Source organism: Centropristis striata, chromosome 9 (genome assembly GCF_030273125.1).
Source record: "Centropristis striata isolate RG_2023a ecotype Rhode Island chromosome 9, C.striata_1.0, whole genome shotgun sequence".
Lineage (NCBI taxonomy): Eukaryota > Metazoa > Chordata > Actinopteri > Perciformes > Serranidae > Centropristis > Centropristis striata.
In genome coordinates this window covers 26,914,751-26,929,877 of record NC_081525.1, presented here as the reverse complement: position 1 = coordinate 26,929,877, position 15,127 = coordinate 26,914,751, and the positions used below count along the sequence as shown (strand labels likewise).

Here is a 15,127-nt window from a genome sequence, read left to right as displayed (position 1 = left end):
ATTATTTGGTGTTTTTCTTGTGTTGTCCACCTCCTGGACTCAAGACTTGTTGTGGGCTGTGGTTGGCTCCAATCAGTGTTCTCTGTCTTAGGACATGATATTACAACCCAGATTCAAAAAGAGTTTGAATGACAATAAAAACAGAATACCTCATATTCAGAATGAATGTATTAACAAAAAAGCAACAGTTTCACAGAACATTAGATATATTACGGCTGTTTCAGTAACCAGGCTGTTTTCTCCCCTTAAAACAGCCTGGTTACTGATTGGATAGATCGTTAAGCAGGATGTGACGTAGTGACAACAACAACACACGCCATTTGTAAAAGCCGGCAAAGCAGTGTTCCCAACTTAGCGACTTTGTTGCTAAATTTAGCGACTTTTCAGACCCCTTTAGCAACTATTTTTCAAGAAAGCGACTGGAGACAAATCCAGCGACTCCTTCTTACTCTCCTTAATGAGCCGCTAACGAGCCGGAGGCTTGTTAAGAAGAGCAGCAGTTAGCTACAGTTAGCTACAGTTAGCTCTGTAGCAGTACAGTGTGTATGTGCTGCTGCTACAGGAGGTGTTTACTTTGCGATCTCTGTTTGTTTACAACAAGCACCGGACACTCTGTGCACAGTTAGTGATGCCGTTAATTCACAATCACTATGTTTATGATCAGCGGAGACTCTGTGCATAATTAGCCATGCTGCTTTCAGCTGCTGACATTGTGCACAGTTAGCGCCAGTGAAAACCATACGTCACCTCCAGAGTCCCTCTGGGGGCTAACTTTTAGTGGAGACACGCAGAGTGAGCAGACTTTTGAGAGGGTGTGGCCTGAGACTTTCCCGATTGACACTTTCCCCCTAGTCGAAACACGGTTATTGTCTTTACTTTACTGTATTCAATTGAATGTAGTTTGCAAAAGATTTGCAAATCACTGCATTCTTTTTTAATACATTTTCACATTGTCCCAACTTTTTTGGAATCTGTGTTTATTTTCAGTTATATTGTCCAAAGGGCGAGAGACCTATTGTATGTCTGCCTTTGTATGTATTGACAACCATCATTGAATGACCTAGTCTACAGCTTATAATCAGTAACTCTGCAGGCTAAAAGCAGGCTAAGCTTGATTCTTTATGTATTCATTTATTACACCAGGATTCCACTGGATGCGTTACGACTCCAAAACGGGACCGTCCGCAAAGACTGCGTATTTGCAATTTAACTACAATGAAAAAAGTTAGAAAGTCAGGTATCCGCTGTAACAGTGATCCCAAGTTCTATTTGTATGTCCTACATTTAATACTTCATGAAATCATGTGTGACTAGCACCTGATTGCAAGAATCTTAATTTTTATATAATTCAGTCAAGGGTTACTACAAGTGGGATTGCTGTTTAATCAGAGCAGGACTGAGCCTTTATAAAATAAAGAACTATTCACAGTGCTTGCTGCTATACGTAAACTTGTTTCTGATGGTTTTGGACCTGCTGTTATCCCTATTTTAACATTAATACCGCATGAATTTGAGGTAATTTCCTCAAGCAAAGTCAGTTGCATTGCAGACTTATATAGAGTTTGCATAAAGAGCTCAAGCGTTTATTAAAGAGCGCTCAACCACTTATCGTTTTCACAGTGGGACTGCACCGAGGCCCGAGGCTTATTGGGAATGCAGGTCTGTGAGGGCAGACACTGGGACTGGGCCCAGCAGTCAGTTGTGGGTTCAGTTTCCTGTCCACTAAACATCAAAGTTGAGTCTGGATTTGCATTTGAAGTGACATAACGCCATCCCGGCTATCCACATTCCACAGGAAGAGAGAACACCAACTACAGAGCAAACAATAGTGTTATCTTTTCATGAGCTGCTTGTGGGAGTTTTAAATCACACTGTCCTTTTACTGGTACATGAAACGACAAGAATGATAACATCTGTTGGGCAAGCAGCAAAGCAAACAGGTAGCAGTGTTTGGTGCTTGGCTGAAGCATTTTCTTAGCTTATAAAAACTATGTTGGCTGAAGAGTTTGTCTTCCATCCATCCTTGGCGGATGAGTAAGGAGACATTTGAGGGTGGTTACTGGATTGTGGACAAGACGAAGCTAATGATGGATGAGTTTGGGCTCCACTCACGGTCTTAATATCTCATCTGGGCCAGACTCTCTGCACACCAAATATTGCCTTATACAAGTAGTTACACTGTCCACTGGTCAGGAAACTGAAAGAGAAGTCAAAAGAAATTTATGTACAGTGCTATCCTCATTTTGGCCTGTCTCTCACTGTCTGCATCTTTGTTTACTAATGCCATCCAGCCTAGTGATTCAAATTTTCCACAATACATCATTTTGGTGTCTGCAATTATTTTTTTCTCTCCGAAACCTCAAATCATTTGGAGCTCATTTAATTTGATTCACAGCGTGTGCCTTGCATTTTTCTCACCTTTCAGCATGCCAAAGCAGAGCTGTTGGTAATGTCTGTCAGTTTGTCAGTGCCACCTCAGACCTGCAGACAACCCGCTTTACTGTACAGCTTTCTGGCTGAAATCCTCAAAGACCCATTTCCTAAACTCTGGACCCCACCCACCAATTAGTAATACTTGGCTACATTGTTGAAAATAAACACCTTTGGTGATTTTCCAATCAAACCCTGCTGTACTGTATGAGCGGAGGCTGCATGATTCAAGCCTACCTGTGCTAATCAGCATGCCAAAATATCCACAGCTGTGTTTTATTACTGCGGGCTATTTGAGTTTCAATCCAAGTGCTTCAACAGAAATCCTGTTAAACACTTGCTGAAGTCAAGTGACACTGAATTATTTAATTTTAATTAAGCTAGCTTACATTTTGGTATGCACATGTGAAGGCTGACATGCGAAAAATGAACTGCTGTGCTTTTCTGTTTCCTTAGGTCACAGTTGTTGTTTTTTTCAAATATTACACACTAAAAGCATACTGTAAATTGTAGAACTGACTTAGATCAAAATACATAAAGTATCTCTATTGTACAAAATAATGCTGAGCAATGACGTTGACGTTGATGTTGGTATTAGAAGCATTCTGTTGGTGTGGGTTTTTTGTACTGTATTGACCAATTATGTCTGAGTGGGCTTTGGTTCCTGTGGAGAGCAAAAGAAGACATTGGTTTAAATGTAATCTCACAATCTCTGGCTACTTGTGAAACAATTATAGTCTTCGTCTCCATTCTCGTGTCTCAAGTTGCAAAATCGGACTGTAAACAACGGCATGGAAAAGGAAATCTTGGCCTCATATCTGAAATATGTTGGCTACACCCCTGAAACACTGGCTGTCACCCACAGAAGCAAACATTTTCATCAGTCCAATATATGATGGTTTTGAAGTTGTCAAAGCAGTGATGGGAAAAAAACAACCTTACAAAGATTACCACACTGCAAAAAAGGTGTGTCTAAAAACAAGATAAGGACACTAAATCTAAGGGAAATGATCTTGCTGCATGGACAGATAATTTCACTTGACAAGATTTCTTAAATTAAGATTGTTAAATCTAGAAATAAGCATGTTGTACACTTTATATAAGAACTTAACTCTTAAAACAAGATAAATTAAAGCTGCAAGCAGCGATGAACTGGCCCGAGCAGAGTGCACTGACAATTATTTGTTTCTTACCAAGATAAAAAAAAAACTTTAGATTTAGAAGTGTTTGATCATTTATCCTGTTTTAAGAGTTCATTTCTTATTGTAAGTGTTCAAAATGCTTATTTCTAGATTTGATAATCTTAATTTAAGAAACCTTATCAAGTCAAATTATCTGTCCATGCAGCAAGATCATTTCCCTCATTTTTAGTGTTTTTATCTTGTTTTTAGACACACCTTTTTTGCAGTGCACAATACTATCACACGATATGTTAGTCCATTATATTTAGATTTCAGTCCAAACTGTTGGCATGTAGAAGCCTTTTGTTGCTTCAGCACTTACACTTAATTCCTCAACCGGCCAGGTAACAAAGTGAGCAGGAGGAGAGCCAACAAAGTAATGGAGACATGTAGAATGAGTAATAGTGATGATAACCTTTTTTGTCAGTCTTCTAATTCTGTTAGCCAAGAGCACAACATATTAGAGAATTTGGTCACTTAGCTCAGGTTTCTTTACACTGGCCCTCCTTATTCTTCAGTGATTAAACTTCACATTTGCTCTCGCTGAGATCCAACTTCTGACAAGACACAGTGCACATTCTTTCAGCCTGCCCATGACACGTTTTCACGGCTCTCCTCTGCGTTCATGCTGCAGCCTTACATGAGTCAGTTTCTTAAAGTCAGGAACCAGAACAAGTGGCCTCTGTTATGCATCACTCCAGTCTAGACAGTAACTCACATTACTTCTGAGTTAAACTGCCAGCAGCATTATTACTGGCACAATAAAGCAATGGAGACAAAGTGAATAAAAGTTGAGGAAATACAGATCAGCATTTATGTATCTTTGTTTTTTGCAATTTGCCAGTTGGACAAATTGTAGGTGGCAAAACTCTCAACTTCAATGCTAATGGAAAGGTCAGTTTCATACACTGGTGGTAATAATGAGTCATTAATCTTCTTTGATCATAGACAGATGGCCGTCTTGTTCACAAATATTAAAGGTCTCATTGAGGTTAAACTGACAGACAAGAAGTTGGAGGTCCTGTTTTAAGATGTACTTTCTGAGGTTGTTTTGTCTCTTCTATCATCTGTTATTTGATAAAGTACTGCTGACTTCGATTGATTTACCAATTGATTTATTTTTATTTTTTGCAGCAAGAATCGCTCACAAACAATTTGTGATAATGTTAAGAACCTGCACTGTGGAAAACTAAACCAGAAGAAATCAGCCAAATACCTGTCTGGAGCACCACACAGTATGCAGAACAATAACAGAGTTTATAACTGATGACTAAGAAATGGTTTTGAACTATTTGCACGGTACATAAAAAATAATGTTCCACATTTACCACAGTCTTTGGGAACACGTCCAATACTCTGTGTATAAAAGTGTTCTGAATAAACTCAATAAGGCCACTAAGAAAGCGTTTCATTGCTGACACATAAAAAGTATCAGAGACTAATCCAGAGCAACCTGCAGCTCCAGAGCCTCATGTGGCTCTTCAGACCATCTACAGTGGCTCTCTGTGACTGTGACCAAAAAAAAACACACAAAAAAAAGAAATAATAACAGTTATTTCTTTACATTTTCATTTATCATTGGTGTAGGCTCAAATCAATTTGTACTCTTCAATTGTAAAAATGTGTGGTTTATAACATTTTTTAAAACATTTTAATCAACTAAAATGTGCATCACAGCTTATGAAAGTCTACAGCCCGGCACTTTACCCTCTAAATTTTGCCAACTTCAAGTCTAGTTTTGAGTTTGCCTCGCCAGGCTAGCTTTTGTTAGAAAAATTGCATGAGGAAACCTTAAAAATTAAATTATCTGACTCCAACACAAAATCCTCACCTATTTCTCAGCGCAGAGAAATAGGTGAGGATTTTGTGTTGGAGTCAGATAATTAAATTTTCAAGGTTTCCTCATGCAATTTTTCTAACACTTTCCTGATATCTACTTCTCCTTTACTGCATTCTGACAAAACCATTTTAATAACTGCTCATTGTGACCTATAAGTAGCCTAATGATGGTAGGCTGATTTAAACTTTAATTAAGCCTGTTTTACCTTCGTTGAAAGGTTAAAAGAAACATTTTGTGGCTCCATTTCGAGATTGTTGGACTAATCAAGGAACAGGAAAGGTTTGTCTTAGTCCATTCTTAATGAAACATGTTTATATGATGTGCAGCAGTCCCCATATTAGGCTCTTTCCAACATTAAAAGGCCTGTTTTTGCAAGCTTGTTCTGGCTGTTGCTTGACATCATGGGTTATTGTAGAGCAGCGGTGGCTATGAAACTGATAAACCAATAGAATGATAAATGTGCAGATGTGTGGGGGATATGTGGTGCTGCTATCTGCAGCAGCTGTGCTCCGGCGCTCAGCGTGCCTCGGTGTGACGGTGTCACGGCTGGCTGGCAGGCTGCAGCCCGGATGGAGGCAGCTCGGTCCGCACCACTGACCGTCGCAGCGCTCGGCCCGGTGGTTAACGTTAATATGGAACATTTTCACCGAGCGAACTGCCAAATGGATTTGCACCGGCGGAAAAAAGCAGGTCTGTAGTAGCGCAAATTAGAAAAGCAGTTGATTTCAGCGTTCTTTATGGCTTCTGGCTCGGGAGATGAGGAGGGGAACATGGAGGGCGGATCATGGAGGCTCATAGGCCCGGCCGCGGAGCTCTCCAACAAGCGCTGCCGCCTCATGTACTCCTCCCTCGGCTACGACTCTGATGTGTGTCTCTTCTACGTCAAGGGGGAGTTTTTTGCCATGGATGCTCGCTGTGCACATTCAGGTAAAGCACCAATGTATCCAATGCTTATTTTAACCCTTTAGCTGCACCTAAAGGGAGAATAATGTATACTGCATCCTATTTTTATAAGCGTAAAGAAGGGGACATTCTCTGTAGTGTGGAGGATGTGATGTAATGGATGAGGCTTTAACCCATAAGAACCCTGTAGAACCTGATAATGTAATAAATTCCTGATAATGTAATAACCCCGATGATGTAATAAAAATCTGCATTTGAGTCCATTGAAAATGTAATAAAACCTGATAATGTAATAACTTCCCGATAATGTAATAAAGTGCATTTCCCAATAATGTAATAAAGTATAACATTAATGGGAGGTTATTACATTATCAGGTTAGCCTTCATTTCGCAAGTCCTGATAATATAATAATTCCCCAAAATTGTAATAATTGAACAGCAGACCACCCATTACTTGAGTTCAAGTGGTGATACTGTGTAGGCAACTCTAGCTCAAGAGCTCTAGCGCCACCAACAGGTCAAAGTTGAATGTTTATTAACTTTTGACCCGTTCATCTGTTTTTCACAAACGAGGTATCCAAGACACACAAATGCATTCAACAGCTTCTTGAAATCTAAAGGTGCTTGGTGTTATACTTTATTACATTATTGGTAAAAAGTGTATTACATTATTGGGAAATGCACTTTATTACATTATCGGGAAGTTATTTCATTATCAGGTTTTATTACATTTTCAATGGACTCAAGTGCAGATTTTTATAACATTATCGGGGTTATTACATTATCGGGAATTTATTACATTATCAGGTTCTACAAACCCTCCTAAAATGTCTCGCTGCGGCCTGTAGGACATGGACATCAAACGTCCAAGTGCTGTCATGTGATTCCACTTGCCAATCCCCCACTTTGTTTGTTTGTTTGTTTGTTTCTGTTGGAAAATAATTATTAATAAATAGTTGTCTACCCCAAATAATGCAGTCAAGAGTCATAATTAAATAAGCTTTATTATGAAATGTTTAGCATATTCATGTCACAGTTCCGGTGTCAAAACTACAAAAATATAAACATAATCTGCTAATTCCTACTAACTGGCACACAAAGTGGATGTGGAAATGAAAGTGCAACAAGATGTAATTACCGAGGAGGACTTTTATTTTGAAAAAAATAAAAACATCGGATACTTCCAGTGTTAGTTGTTTACATTTATGGTGCTCGCATGTGAATGCACCACGTTCTTTCCATGACATTGTAATACATCGTCAAAATGTATTGTTTACCAAAGTTCCAATAAAAGAATATATTAATTTACTCACTATCAATGAGCATAGACCGGCATAGACATAGAAGAAAGTCTCAAGGCGTCCGCCATCTTGTCGCCACGTGACAGCACTTGGACGTTGGATGTCCATGTCCTACAGGCTGCAGGGAGACCTTACTCCAACCCATGGTGACACCCGTGTAACAAACACTTCAGCTTTATGCTTCACCTTAACTCATTAAATCCCTAAGCGACACATACACATCACCCTGGTGTGGTGGTCATGTGACTGTGACAAGAAGTGACTTCTCCAAAATGTGGCTGTGACTGGAAACAGAAATGTGAAATTAAAATTATTATAATTTAATTTCAAAAAGCTTATTTTTTGTTGTAAGGCTAAGTTTAAACCCATTTAACAATTATAAACCATTAATAGGGTGTCCTGTATTGCATTGAACTTGTTCTGACCATAATTTCTGAACAAATTAAAGTCACAATTTTGATATATGGTATGGAGATGCAAACAAAAAGGCAAATGGTTTTTTGTTTTTATTTATGTTAACACTTTACAATAACCAACTAAGTGATGTTATAGATGGTTTATAAACCAATTATTAACCATTTACAAAGTGATATACATATTTAATCTTTAAATGTTTTCAACCAAATCTTTCAATAAATCTTGTTTCTCCTATCTGTCAAGGAAATATTTGATTTCTGCAACTTTCTTGCGATTACTGGATTACAATGATCTGCTTTTCTTCATGAATGAACTCAGAGCCTTAAGAAGTTGGACTGTGTTTATCATTGTGCTCTACGTTTCATTACTGGTTTGTGAAATCGTACACATCATTGTTCTCTGTATGCCACGACTGAAATGCCGTCCTTCTATGTTGGCAGGCTCTCATTGGTTAGTTTTTATCTATAAATGTATTCTTGGGCTGCTTCCCTCTTACCTGTGTACATACATGTGTCGAAGCCAAACTAAACATGGTCAACACTCACAAATCATTGTACAGATGCTGGAGCCAAGAGTGAGAACTGAATTAGGTCAGAAAGCTTTTAGATACGCATCTTTATCATGGAACAATTTGCAAAAAGAATTTAATTTGTCTGAGCTGATCACAGTCAGTGAATTTAAATCAATTCTAAAGGATAAATAAACAATTTATCTTGGTCAGTGTGACTGCTCCGTATAAGTCTGACTGTATCTGTATTTAATTGTTTATGTTGACTCTGTTTAAATGTTGTAACTTGTCACTTTTTATGCTGCTTTCTTGGCCAGGTCTCTCTTGGAAAAGAGATTTTTTTAATCTCAACAAGACTTTTACCTGGTTAAATAAAGGATATATATATATATATATATATATATATATATATATATATATATATATATATATATATATATATATACATATTAATATGGTGTTAAAAATGTTATAATCAGTGCAACTAAAACTATTAATAAACTAATAATTACAATTTAATTGTTTTTTAATTGTAAAGTAACTATAATCTTACATTAATTCACCATCTATTTGCCATTTACACATTATTTAGTGAGTTGAACAATAATAAATTATGTATTTTCTATTCTAAATGGACTATATATGGTTTATAAATGATGATTAAACATTAATAAACTCTCTGTTTACAATTTATAAATGATGGTTATTGTTTGTTACTTAAAAACAAATCTGAAAAATAATGTATTGTTAAACATCACTATTAATGTCACAATTTTGATGAATGTTGTGGAGATGCAAAGAAAAGGGCACATTTGTGTTCTGTAAGCATTAGAATTAATGTTTTATTAAAACATCTTAAAATGCTTCTATGTGGTCCACTTGTTCTGTTGTATATCCCCCATCATTTTCCTTTAAGGATAATTGGGTCTGGGATCTTATGGGTTAACTGTAGCTCTAGCAAAGCAGGCCATGAGATTTGGTTTATTTAACCTTAAGCTGGCACTGAAAGGTCTATGTGTGGCAGCCCCCTGCTGTCACATAGCGCTATCACTTCCACACTGTGTTATGCAAGCCTCATACAATCGCAGCTAAAGTCGTTTGTTTTAAAGGCAAGAAACTGTGATTAACAATTTCCTGTGTCCCCCAGGCGGGCCTCTGTGTGAGGGGGACATCGAGGAGGCTAATGGAGTCCTGCAGGTCTTCTGTCCCTGGCATGACTATGACTTTAACCTCAGAACTGGGAAGTCGGGGTCCTCCTTACAGGTCAGTGATGAAATACAGTACTGTGCAAAAGTCTTAGGCAGGAGTGAAAAAATGTCTAGAAGAACTGATGCTGGTTTGAACGCAGGGTGGTCCCACTAAATATTGATTTGATTTAGATTTTTCTTCTGTTCACTCACTTTGCATTTTGTTAATTAATAAAAATAAACAATTAACATTTCTATTTTTGAAAGCATTCTTTTTTACAGCATTTTTTCACACCTGCCTACTTTTTTTGCACTGTTCTGTATTTATTTAGTGCAGTAAACAGTTCTGTCTGCGTGCAGGGCGCAGATGGGATTATTGAACGAAGCTGTCAGCAAATGATTTCAACTCAATGAGTAATTTCAGAGTAATTCCACTCCATGCCTGAACCCAAATATGTTGTATGTAAACATTTTAAATTAACTGTAGTGTAAACAACAACCAACATATTTACATAAATAAGAAGAAGAAGTTTGTACATGAAATTCCCAGTGCAGCCAAACCAAATCACTGATTTGAAGCTTATTCAGTGAAGGATCCAAAAACATCTCTCCTCCCTTCATTACCCTGAACATACTGCTGGGCAATTTCTTGAGACTATGATGGGGAGACCCAAACAAAGTAGGGGGTTCGGGGGCATGTTCCCCCGGAGAACATTTTTATCCTCAAGGCCTAAATTTTGTGCCTCTCGCACATTCTAATACCACTATTCCATCTTAATCATTGCATATTTTAATGAATTTTTGTAAAGGAACATAAGGGTTCTTTTTTATTCAAGCATCATTTTTGACAGTCTTCTTGTAAATTCTGTGGTGGATTCTGCTAACACATCCATGTGCTCTTATTTGGAAAGCTACATGTGTTTGCTTTTTTTTTGAAGGCGGGTCTAACACGTTGTTCCCGTAGCGCCTTATGGTGTGTCCAATTTACACTGAAAGTCAGAACATGGAGCTTGGAACAACGTCGAAAATTCTGACATTCCTGTTGACCTTGAACGCACCATTAGCCATACCACAAACGCTGGACCCTCTATGTGCGCTGATAACTAATGGAATACATACATGATATGAAATGTAATATATAATGGTGGAATGGTGGAAAAACAATAATAAGGCCATAAAAGTTCAGTAAGTACTTAGATATGTGCCAAAATCTCCAAATACATCATATTAAAACATTGTATCCTCAGCTGCAGTTGCTGACTGCACCTGGGAGCTGACGTGAATTATTTGCAGCGATATGTAGACAAATCATCCAGTTTTATTAGATCTCGAAAGTTTTACTGATTGACACAGCATGAGAAATCAAAGCTCATGAGTCATAGTTAAGATTATGTTTCCCTTTTGTTCTGTCAAACATGTTTTCCTCCCCTTGTTCTGTTGTTTGCATGCAATGAACAGTCCAAACAAGAGCTTCACTTTCCATAAACATCTTGTCGTCTTTTCCATTATTCATTTGTATAAACTGCTGTTCCTCTTGTACATCACTGTGATGACAACTATCAAGCAGTTGAATACATGTAAAAACAAATGTTCTGATGTTCAAAAGAGGATTTGCTGCATGTTTCATTTTTGAAAAGTGACATAAATACACATTTACTTGTATTTTGGCACATCAAGGTGCTGTGTGAGCTCCACAGTAGCTCAGGATGGTGTGTTTCTTCCAGCTCTAAAGTCTTTGTTTTCTTTGTTTTGACTTTTACAGCAACAAGTGTATGAAGTCAAGCTGGAAGAAGGCAACGTGTATGTGAAACACCCCAACCGTCTCTCCTTGGAGCCTTTTCCTGCAAATCAAAAGAGTTGAACAACTTCAGCACGACTGTCTCGTCCTCCAGCCCTTCGTGAGACCGCTGGAGAAGTCTATTTTTAAGACTTGTTCCACAAACCCAAGCCATCTGAAACATTCCTAAGCCTTATCTGTCATTTTCACAGACTGCTTCTAGTCTGATTGCCGTGAACTCAGGATGATATCAAGAGGATTGTCTGAACAGGATATGACTTCATTAAATTGTTTTAGAGTTTTTCTTGCTGCCATTCCAGGTAGAGACTCATCTTAGACACTGAACATGGAGAGCTGCAAGCTCACTGCTGACCTCGACAACACACCAGACACTCGCAAATATGCAACTTTATTATCTACGCCGACCATTTAAGTACATCACTGAGAGCAACCATGGATGCATTCTTCTGAAAGTCACCAGTTAACATGGTCACTCTTCACACTGAACACCAGTACTGCTGAAGACAGTTCTATTTTATTTAAATAATTGAAAAGTTTTATAAAAAGAATTGTCTACAGATTCAAGTGGGAAAAAAATCTCTTATTGTGATATACATTCTGCCCATTGGGTCCCAAAGAACAGTTCTGAATGTCAGCCACATCTGCAATGAATTTGAAAAGACACACTGGGTTTATGAAAACAGAAGAAATTAATATGAATTACTTATTTTATTTTTTTTATGTCCTGTAACATCTGTGTTAATTGAATTTTGAGCAACTTGCACACAGTACAGATGTAGTACAGATGAGTGGAAAATTAAGATTATCATAATTTTTTGACAAAACATACTTTTGCCACACAATCTAAATATCAGTTATGGTATGATTGTAATATTGAGGGCCTAATTGATTGCCAGTTATCTCTATAATTCAGGTCTTTTATAAGTATAAAGCTTCTACTCATTTCAGTGGAAGAATTTGTAGATTAGTGATAGCAGAAGCGTAATGACAATTTCTTTCAGCAATTATTATCTAACTAAACAGTCATTACTACCAATAACCCTCCTCCATGTCAGCGTGTCAAACTCACAGGCGAGTAGTCACACTTGCTGAGTTGCAGCCTTTGGATAAATTTAGACACTTATTCCAGTGATGTCCCCTTTAAGAATTTGTATTTCTGGACCGTTTTTTAACCCAAATAGAGTTCCAGCGAATAGAACACACATGAAGGGCACTGCAATTACGATTGGTGGCCGTCCCAGCGTTTAGACGTCTCCATCAGCATTTCTCTCCGTTCCTGGCCTGGGCACAGACAGGTTTGTCTGTTACTGACGCAATGGGACTCAAAAGAAACGGTTAGTAAGGCGCCGGAGAAGGTTCACGACCTGAAATGCACCATTGACTCAAGAAAAATGTGTTTTTCTAGCTCTGTGTGTGCGTGCGCACGGATGCGAGTGTGTTTCTTTTTTTTTTTTCTTCGTGGTGAGAGCAGTCACTCACTGTAGTTTCTGTCAGCTCCATTTTCTGGCAGAGGCACAGAGCCCAGTCATGAAGGTGTCAGTGACAGCGTGGCTCGACACTCATTTTCCTCCCTGCTGTGCAACTTTATTACAATAATAATTCCACTGGCTCAAAATGTCTGTTGTGTTCACCAGACGTTTTCTGTGTGCATTATAACTCATCACCTGGAGGGGTGATGTGCATACACAATGGAGATGCAGCTATTTTGTGTCAGTAGAAAAATGAAAGCAAACATTGTTTCTGCAGGTCAGGAGTGGGTTCTTACATTTTTACCTGACATCAGATCCCATGTGCCTCACTGGGAAAACCAGCATTCATGTCAGGCCTCTTGCTATAGTTTGGTTAAAGTTTTTTTATATGCTCCTCTTGTTTTAATGCATATTGTTTCGTCTTTGTTATGTGAATTATTTATCAGGCCTATATATATATAAAAAAAATGCAGACTGTATACACTGTAGGCACATTGTCCTGTAATCTGCTGCTGTTTTGTTTGTTGGAAACTGTATTTGTTGTTGTGAATTATGCAAAAATAAACATTTTATCTGTATTGTTTGATTCACAAATTAAATTATTATATGTTAACAGCACTGAAAATAGACTTTTTCCACACAAAACTTTACAAAACTCAAGAGTTTACACAAAATCATTTATTTACAGTTTCTTGTTCGTACATTAATAGATTTCATACAATACACAATTTACACATAAAAACTTAATTCAGAGAGAAACGAGATTGGCATCACCATGCAATAGTAAAGCGCTTACAGAGTATTATCAGGAGTTCATTAAAGTTATTATTTTACTGGAGCTCAGGGAGGCTTCCCAGAGCACAGTGGCAAATATACAATTCTCTTCCCAAACTCCAGAAAGTGGTGGAAAAGTTCAAGGATGACCTTCTGAATAAATTATGATCTCCTTCAGACCAGCTGGACTGTACAGAAGAGAAAATTATGAATCGGTTCATGCTTAAGTTACTGATAAATGCTCAGTGGATTCTGGTAGATTGAGTCTCTTCTGCCCTAAATATAGTACATGCACCCACTGAAATTCTATGACAAAGAGGCAGATATTCTGGTAGAATATTTCAAAAGCAGTTAACTAGCAGATTCCTTTTTCAGATTTTAATTGTTACAAAAACAACCCAAGTTTAGTCATCAAGTCGAAGGGTATGAAAATACCCATTTGTCAAGCATGCAAGACTTCAGTACAGCTCCATCTGCAACAATAGTATACTGTATTCATTTAAGGAATAGTTTGACATTTTGGGAAACTCACTCATTAGTTTTCTGAAGGTACTGCCAGCAGCCGGTTAGCTTAGCTTAATGTAAAGTCAGCTGAAAACTGCTAGCATGGCTTGGGATCATCCCTATGTTCCCTGTGTTTTCCAAAAAGGGTCCTATGTTCCGCTGTAGCAATACATACCGAAATCTATCAATCTTTACGGTAGACTCTCAGCATGGCCAGCAGGCCCACCTTAGCTCAAGCAGCCCAAAACTTAAATTTGCATGGCAGCTACTTTCTGGTTACTTTGCAGTTCATTTTTTGGCTTTTTAAATAGGGTTAGGCCTATTTGCCATGGAATTTGGCAATAATGGTAGAAAAAGTAACAAACCAGGGAACATTGGACCCTTTTTGGGAAAAGCAGGGGAAAAGGGTCCTATGTTCCCCAGTCTCATACAAAGAGGGCAACATAGGACCTGGGGAACATAGGCATGCTCCCCATGGCTCTGTCCTAAGGTTGAATAATTCACCGTATCACCTTAAATGGCCATGCTACCAGCAGGATTTCAATGAAACCATGGTTTGCAGTTTCCCCTGTAGTATGCGTGCTGAGCTAAGCTAACAGACTGCTAGCTGTAATATATAAAGGATAGAAATGAGAGATTTTCTCATAGAACTGCAAGAAAGTGAATGTATTCTAAAAAAATTTAGACATTTGATGACTTCCTGTAAAATGAAATGGTTGCTACCTCAACTGCCAAGTCAGTGAGATAAACATTTTCCTTCAATGCATGTGTTTTATCTGTTAGATTCAAGCTTAAACATCCCCTTTATTTGATTT

At 38.0% G+C, this 15,127-nt stretch overlaps 1 protein-coding gene across 1 annotated transcript; it reads left to right on the top strand.

The window, feature by feature from the left end:
* Window positions 1-6,027: 6,027 nt before the first annotated feature.
* Window positions 6,028-13,612, top strand: si:ch211-212d10.2 (uncharacterized protein LOC557710 homolog). The gene is made up of 3 exons (XM_059340315.1): window positions 6,028-6,378; window positions 9,728-9,843; window positions 11,530-13,612. The coding sequence occupies exons 1-3, from the start codon at window positions 6,189-6,191 to the stop codon at window positions 11,626-11,628; spliced, it is 405 nt and encodes a 134-aa protein (XP_059196298.1). The 5' UTR covers window positions 6,028-6,188; the 3' UTR covers window positions 11,629-13,612.
* The last annotated feature ends 1,515 nt before the right edge of the window (window positions 13,613-15,127 follow it).

What these genes read in the sequence shown, in the direction of transcription:
- si:ch211-212d10.2 (XM_059340315.1), top strand. Translation starts at nt 6,189, where the DNA reads ATGGCTTCTGGCTCGGGAGATGAGGAGGGGAACATGGAGGGCGGATCA. An exon ending in TGCTCGCTGTGCACATTCAG is followed by an intron (nt 6,379 to 9,727) that starts GTAAAGCACCAA and finishes TGTGTCCCCCAG; the next exon opens with GCGGGCCTCTGTGTGAGGGG. An exon ending in AGTCGGGGTCCTCCTTACAG is followed by an intron (nt 9,844 to 11,529) that starts GTCAGTGATGAA and finishes TGACTTTTACAG; the next exon opens with CAACAAGTGTATGAAGTCAA.